Genomic DNA, 8612 nt, shown 5'->3' on the forward strand with positions numbered 1-8612 from the left:
CGCTCGGACTCGATGATTTTAGGGGATCTTGGCCAATGAGTCAACAAGCGAAACTTCCGGTCATTGACTTTTCGTTTTTAAGTCTTTCTTTTCAGGACTTTTTTACACGCGTCAAGAAGTGGGAGAGGGAAATATTGATGATTCCCTCACTACACCGGCCGCCCACGGTGCTTTTTGGCTTTCCTTCAGGTGTGAAAAGAAGAATTTTTCAAGTTATTGGGTTGGTTCCTAGAAAAGGGGCCACTAGAGGACGTTCGAAGCACGGGAAACTCATCTTTCACCTTTTATTAGGAGAAAAGTCGGGGACATTTCTCAAAAGTTCGGGAAACTACTCTCTAGTCTCTTGTTGTCCGGACGGACTCTATATAAACCCCATTATGGCGGGGGTTGACGAGCAAAGTCTCGACCAGTTTGAGAGAGAGAGAGAAAGAGAGAGGAGCAAACTAGGAAGCAACGAAGAGCCAAGAGCAATTGGAGATGGCAATGTGCTGGCTTGCCACGGGCAAAGGTACTTCACTTTGTTTCTTGTCTTTGCGCTATGTTTTCATTTTTCTGTTAACTTACGTCCGTGTTGTTATTCTTAATGATTCACGTCTTTTGCTTTCAAACTTTTACAAATTTATTCGGCTATAATGCCAAGATAGAAAATGGTTCAGATAAGACCTTTCTACATTCACGACCACTCATGAATTTATACATATGCTGATACGGATCTTTTGGTTAATAGTGCTCATAAAAAATGAAGATATGTAATCAAACTGAACATCCTGATCGTAATTTAGGATGGATTTGTCAATAGGATTGTTAAGCACATAACTTCAGAGCTGTATGTGGCTTTTCCTCTAGTCATTTCCATACTCATGTAACAGTTATCTCGTCATTTTTTTAGCTTTTTTCTTTTTGTCAAAAATATTTTTATAACACAAGGATCCAAATCTTTGACTTAATTAGTACATATTTTATGCTAAAAAATGATGAATTGCTCTGTGCACATATATTAAAAAGGGTTAATATCCTAAAAAATTCTAAACGAGAAAATTACCAAAAAGTCATAAACCTATTGCAATTGTGACAGTTCAATCATAAACTTATTTTTTGACCAACTCAATCCTCAACCTTTTACAATTGTTTCCAATTAGTTCATCCGGTCAAAATTAGCCGGCCAGCACTAACATGGCAAAGCAGCCGGCCAGCGCCAGCGACCTTTTTTTTAATTATATTTTATTTTTTGAAATATTTTATTAATATTTTATATTTTTTCCTTTTTCTTTCCCTTTTTACCCCCTTCTCCCTCTTCCTTCTTCCTCCCTCCTCCCTCCTCCTTCCTTTGGCTCCGGCGGGCTCGCTTGGCCAGTCGACGAGCTTGCGCCTAGTGACAGTGGGACGAGCCCCTGTCGGATCTGGCGAAGGCTCACCTCGCAGTCACTGGGTGAGGCGAGCCCTCGCCAAATTTGGGGAGGAGGGCCTTGCCAAACATGACGCAAGCCCCCTCACTGGATCTAGCGAGGGCTCGCCTCACTTGGCGACCGCAAGGCGAGCCCTCGCTAGATCAAGCAAGGCTCGCCTCGCCGGACCCGGCGACGGCGAGGCCCCCCTCACTAGACCCAGTGACGGCTAGGGCTCGCCCCGCCAGTGGCTGGACGAGCTCCCCCTCGCCCAGTGACGGCAAGGCAAGCTAGCTCAGCCGCCTCAGTCCAGCGACCGGCTAGCCCTCCCCTCTAGCCGGTCACCGGAGCCAAAGGAAGAAGGAGGGAGGAGGAGAGGAGGAGGAAGGAGGGAGAGGGAGAAGGAAAAAAAAAGATAAAAGGAAAAAATATAAAAAGATAAAAAAAATTAATAAAATATTTCAAAAACAAAATATTATTAAAAAGGGTTGCTGGCGCTGGCTCTCGCCACGCCGCACGTCAGGCCCCCATTTTTGGCCGAATGGACTGATCATGAATAATTGTAAAAGGTTTAATAATTCAATTGGTCAAAAAAATAAGTTTGGGATCTGAATTGACATATTTGCAATATGTTTAAGATTTTTTTGGTAATTTTCTCAATTCGAAACTAATACACCTATGACAAATTTTTCTCAAATTAATTTTTTGACCATGAAAAACTTTAAATTGATACACCTGTGACAATTTTACCTCAAATGATCACAAAAATTCTAAACCGATACATTTGACCCCAAAATAATTTGTTCGATTGTCAAAAATTATAAACTGGTACTGTGACAAATATATACTCCATTAAATTGGATTATTATCACCAAAAAAAAAACCAAAAATGATACAATTGTGACAAACAGAAAGTAAAATATCAAATCCGTACACTAGTCAATTGTCATCCAACTTAACAATTTGACTAAAAATTTTACAAAAATTAACATTGGGTAAATTTGTGACAAGTATATTAGTTTGTGGTAAATTTGTTAAAAGTGTACCTGTTTGAAATTTTTAGTGATCCAAAAATTAATTTGAAGTAAATTTATTATAAATATATTAATTTAGGGCTTTTCAAAATATTAACCATATTAAAAAGACTCTGCTCATAGGATGATAGGTGCGGTGTGGCCCCAAAGTTACTTTGCTATGGAATCTGTCGCGTTACGTCTTATAGGGCAGCAATATTTTTTCTTCGAAGCTTCTCTTAAAAACCTAAATTGGAAGGGCCAATTGCAGTCCATTTGGGACGAGCCATTTAACAACCTTCTGTCTCCTAAAATAATCAATTGTGTTTGAATGGTTGTTTTCTTTTCTTGGCACCGTGCGTAAGTCCTTTTATATGATATTTACACATGTGAGGACTTGATTAGCCAAATAATTAAATTGAGAAGTGGGAAAGTGATGTTTAATAGTTATTAATTAAGTTCCGTCATCCAACTTAAGAAAATAATGGCCAAAAGAAGACGTTGCGCTTTTGGCAGTGCCAAGGAAACTTCTCTTTTAGCCTTTTTTTATTAAAAGAGAAACTTCTCTTGCTAGCATTTTTTCTTCGAGAAGAATATTGGTATATTGTATCCTATAACAGTCTTAATCGAACGACCCCATCTGCCCCTCTTTTCTATGTACCAATCCAATGTAGATATTCCTAATACCTTTCACACCATAAGTCTTTGATAGTGGAAAAGGAAATAAAGGAAAATATATTATTTAGTCAACCAATGAATGTAATTCATGGGGGTGGTCCTTTTCTCTACTTGTTCAAATACTGCCGACGCAAGAGTAGGTTATAGGCATGATTGAATAAACAAATGATTTCATATGTCTATTGTCACACTCTATACAAACACCATTGTGGCTCGGGTTGATGAGCAAAGTCTCCGGCCAAATCGAGAGCGAGAGCGAGAGAGAGAGAGAGAGGGTCAAATCAGGAAGCAGCGAAGAGCGAAGAGAAAGCTAAGAGAACATGCTTTCTAAATTGAAGACTGCAAACTGCTCGCGCGGCACGGATATCCGATCTGGTGCTTCACTTTATTTCTTGTCTTTACGCTCTACATTTTCATTTTTCTAAACCTAAGTCAGTGATGTTACTCTTTTGCTTTCAATTTCTTTGCAAGTTTTATTTAGTTGTAATGCCAGAAAAGAAAAAGGTTCAGATAAAACCTTTCTATATCCATGAACCTTGTCATGCACAAAGCCTTTTTATAATCCATGATAGTTCATTCAAGTATAAGAACAAAATTGTCAAAAAGTCGATTCCACCATCAATTCCCGCCACTGCAACCCCTGCCACCACTACGGTGACTGGCCTCCACCACCAATCAGTGGCGAAGGTCATCGGCAGCTGGACTCTGCCATCGGTTGTCATCTCCAGTGACTGGAATTTGTTGCTAGAAGCTGGACTTTGCCACTAGTCCTCTATTGTTCATTGCCGATCTTGCCATCCTTGCTGCCATTTGCCATTGCCGATAAGAAGTATTCTCTCGTTGTGACCAAAATTTTTTACAATCTAAACAACTAAAAAGGAGAGAATGAGATTCTTTGGAATTGGAATTCATTTGAAAATTTCTTGTTATGGCTCCAAACAAGACCTTTTTAGTGATTTGGGATCTATGACATAAACGATGTGACATTTACGTATTTGCATTACATAGATACAGATCGTATTGTCAATAGTGCTAAAAAAATAAATTACCTAACCAAATTGAATTCTGATTGTATTTTAAGATGGATTTATCAATAGGATTAATTTGAGCACTTAAATTCAGAACCATATGTGGCTTCTTCTATAATTATTTTTATAAATATGGAACAGTTATCTCATCATTTTTTTTAGCTTTCTTCCTTCATAAAATTTTATAACTTGGGGATTCAAATCTTTGGCTCAACCAGTACACACTTATGCTCAGAAACGATAAACTGCTCCTTGCACGTTTATTAAGGAGACTCTGCTCATAAAGTGATAGGTGTGGCGCGACCCAAGATTATTCTGCAGCATTGACTTTGTAATTGTAACTGAGAATCTGTTGCTTCACATCATATTGGGCTCCAATATTTATCCTTCAAAGTTTGTCTAAAAAACCTAAAGTGGAAGGGCCAATTGCTGCACATGGGACGAGCCATTTAATAACCTTCTATCTCTTAAAATATTCGATTGTGTTGAATGGTTGTGTGGCAGAACCTGCAAAGTACAGAGCTCTTGCACCAGCTCATTATTTATTGAAGATTGAATCATTTGACAAATTATCAAGGTTGGACAAGTATGACTCCCGTGTATTTCAAGCTGGGGACTACAAATAGTGAGTTTTTGATTTTTTTTTCCTTCCATAAAAATTTTCATCTAACTAGATGCTCATATTTTTTGGAAGGGATAATGACACAAATAGTTCATGAATGTTGGCCCAATATGCAATTTAATCCATAAATTTTTAATTGGTTTAATGTGTTCTCTGAACTTTGACTCAATGTGCAATGCGGTTACTGAACTTTTAATTTGTTCAATGTAATCTCTAAACTTTTGGTACATATTTAATCTAGTTCCTGACATTTTCATACAATTCAGCGACTGGATTAAACATATACCAAAAATATAGGTACTGCATTGAATAGATTAAAAGTTCAAAGGTTACATTGCATATTGGATTAAAGTTAGGGATCGCATTGAACAAATTAAAAGTTTAATAATCAAATTGTACATTAGGCCAAAGTTCAGGGACTATTTGTGTTGATTTCCCTTTTTGGAACCACAACTTAAATGCTTAAGCAATTAACAGCTAATGAAACATTTAATTTTCTTTTCAGGAGCCTATCTCTTTACCCTAATGGAAACGAGCATGATAATGGAGCGAAGCACATTTCCCTCTATTTGTCCATAGAGGAAAGAGATAAACTTTCCAATGGCCGGAAGGATTGGAAAGTTGATGTCAACTTCAAGCTTTTTGTGTATGACCAGAAACGACACGAGTACTTGACCATCCCAGGTTGATAATCGCATGATCCATAATCAGTGTTTATAAAGTCACAATTCCAATTACATGATCACAGTTTAGAATTAACAACAGAGTTATCTCAATTTGCGAAAATCTGTGTAGATGCTGCTGGGAAAGTGAGCAGCTTCGACAGCTCGAAGACCCGGTGGGGGTTTCCTCGGTTTCTTTCCTTGAAAAAATTCAAAGACCCTTCAAATGGATACCTTAGCCCTAGGGACCAGTCTTGTACATTTGGGGCTGAGGTTTTTGTCATCCGACCTTGGGAGGAGTCTTTTACCCTGATCAGGAACCCGGATAACAACACCCGCCGTTGGAGTTTCACAAACTGGTCCCAATTGGGCGCGCATTGCTATTCCGATGAGTTTGAAATCGGAAAAAGGAAATGGTACATTCCCAGAACAAAAAGTTTGCAAAAATGAAATTAGCCACTCTCCTTTTACCTTTCTAAATTTATTTATCTTTGTTGTTTATGTTCATACATAGAATTAACTACTCATATTTTTTTTACTTGTAATTGTCGTGCGTAGGAAGTTATTGGTGTATCCCAATGGCATTGCGGCCCGCAAGGGAAAGTCCCTGTCCGTTTACTTGGAAGTGCAACGCCTCACAGGGAAGATGCAAGTGTATGCAGAATTCCATTTGCGTGTGTTGGACCAACTCAAACATAACAATAAGGAGGAAAAAAGTATGTTTTACTTCTTATCTTTGTCACGCGTGTGTTTGAATTGACTTTTATTTTATTTTTATTTTCACTTTATTTAAATCTTACAAGATACATACTTCGACTCTTCATTTACACAAAACACCCAAAACTATTACAACATGCAAATGTTGGTATGTGAATTCGCATATAACATTTTCATAATTTTATGAATTTGAATGTTATGAGTTTGGCAAGAAAGAAAGAAAGAAGAATTCATTTTTCATTTTTCCAACACAAACGAGTTGATGCAAATTACATATAAACATTGCCATTTAAAATTACATCGATTTTTTCAACATCTTTTTATAAAATGAATATCATTTTAATTTTATGAGGAAATTCTAAGGGCCTATTTGTTTATTTTTGTTTCTGTTTCCTGGAATAAAAATTTATGTTCTTTTGTTCCCGGGAACAAGAAAAGAATAGAAACGCATTTGGTAAAAAATTTCCCGGGAACAGATTTGGAACAGAAAAAAGTAGAAAAAAATTATTTCTTGTTCCCTAGAATAATTTCGAAAAACAATTTTTCTCTCTCCTCTTCTTCTTCCTTTTGCTGGTCACCAGCCTTGGCCATGGCCAGCGACCTCACCGAAGCATCGCCAGCCCCGGAGACACCAAGCCACGGTGAGGCTCGTCGGGTCGAGCCTCGCCGTGGCCGGGCGAGCTTGGCCTCCCGTGCTAGGGCGAGGCCGACCTCGCCACCCGGGCGAGGCCACTGGTGAGGCTCTGGCGAGTTCGCCGGAGCTCGCCTAGCCAGTGGCCGGTGATCGGCCACAAAGAGAAAGAAGGGAAAAAAAAAGAGAAGAAAAAAAAAAAAAAAAGGAAAAATATAATAAAAAAATATCGAAAACTAAAAGAAATAATAAAATTATACAAGTTTACCAAATACATTTCTATTCCTAGAGTAGAAATTTTTGCAATTACCAAACGCGCTCTTATATTAAGAAGTTGTTCCTAGGAACAGAAAAAAAAAAAAAAAAAAAAAAAAAAAAAAAAAAAACTATTTTTATTCAAAAATTGTTCCTCGGAATGTAAACGTTACCAAACGCGCCCTAAATTGCATTTTGGAAAGGGCTCAAAGCCCATGTATGAAACTTATCAACTTTTGAGTATTAGAGCAACAATTCACATATGCATGAGTACATTTTCAAAAGAACATAACGCTCTCTCTCCTCTTGAGTCCGTACTGAGTAGGAGCATAATAAGTATTTTTTTTTTTTTTTTTTTTTTTGGCGGGCGTCGCAGTTGAATGTTGGTTAAGTGCCTCGGATCCCAAAGGCGGTAAAGCAGATTTCATGCCCTCGAAGGATCTCCAGAAAAAGGCAAAAGGGTTTGTTTGCAGTGATACACTGATGGTTGAAGTCCAGATCCATGCCGTATCAGCCAAGCAATCTTTAAAGCTTGTAGGAGCTCCATGACTTGCTTCAACATTTATTGTGTCAGAATAAATTCCTTGAGAATAATGGGTACTGACCAACCAACATTGGAATCGGTACCTTCAAAAACATGTGAATTTTGTGTTCCTAATTTGGCTTCTGGTCTTCAGTCGAGTCGAAAGTTTACTTTTTTTTGTCAGAGTTGAGTCGAAAGTTTGGCTAGTCTGTTTTTGGAGTGGTTTTACTACGTAGAAGTCCAAAAACAGGAGTATGCTTTGTGCAATTAAGATGAGATGGGTTACCAAACATGTTTCAATGTGTGTGATCAAAATATCTTCTGTATCTATCTCTCTTTCTAATTCAATGTTTTATTTCTTCAGCTATATTTCTCTTAAGGATTTGTCAGAATACTGGGTGTTTAAAAGCCATCCCTTTGGGAGATTCCTTCTCTATGCAAATAGGAATCTACATGCACGCTTCGAGAGAACATGTCCACAACATGGCAGCAAACTTCTTCCAAAATGTTAGAATTTCCCTTAGTCTTAATTTGCTACTTTTGGTTACTCATGATGAACTCTCTATACATCTCGTTTACAGTCTTGGTGACGTCTACCAATGAAATGAGGGGAAGAAAATAGCATAAGCAAGACTTCGAAGGCTTGTTTTAATTTAGCAAGTAGCGAGTGAAGCGTGGTCGTTTAAACTTGTGCTTTGACTTAGTAGCTTGGAAACGAATTGAGAAATACCAGACGTCCAATCGAGTTCTCTATCCTATAGCACAAACTTGAACATAGTTGAAGACCGTTAAAATGAGTAAAAGAATCCTTCGTAAAGATATCTTGGATTGTACATTACATACGGGTTGGAAAATATATGAACTTGCCATCCCTTTAGCTGTCTCCATCAGATGCCCCTTGCATCTAATGAAACCTAATCATACGTTGTACCATATGGTCAGGGACACCACATACAATACCCACCAAATCCTAAAATGCGCCTCTGTCTCTCTCTCTCCCCGGTGAAGAAGCTCGTTCTTTAATACCCGCACATTGAGTCCCACCAATCATGCACACCTTCTCCAATCATGTATTTTACATTCTCCTAACATTACGCC

General features: G+C 38.2%; 1 protein-coding gene across 1 annotated transcript; it reads left to right on the forward strand.

The window, feature by feature from the left end:
• The first annotated feature begins 377 nt into the window (after nt 1-377).
• On the forward strand, nt 378-7832 carry LOC120293911. Its single transcript, XM_039313714.1, has 5 exons — nt 378-508; nt 5232-5410; nt 5522-5804; nt 5947-6104; nt 7368-7832. The coding sequence occupies exons 1-5, from the start codon at nt 378-380 to the stop codon at nt 7538-7540; spliced, it is 924 nt and encodes a 307-aa protein (XP_039169648.1). The 3' UTR covers nt 7541-7832.
• Nucleotides 7833-8612: the final 780 nt, after the last annotated feature.

The sequence above is a fragment of the Eucalyptus grandis genome, chromosome 5 (genome assembly GCF_016545825.1).
Source record: "Eucalyptus grandis isolate ANBG69807.140 chromosome 5, ASM1654582v1, whole genome shotgun sequence".
Taxonomy (NCBI): domain Eukaryota; kingdom Viridiplantae; phylum Streptophyta; class Magnoliopsida; order Myrtales; family Myrtaceae; genus Eucalyptus; species Eucalyptus grandis.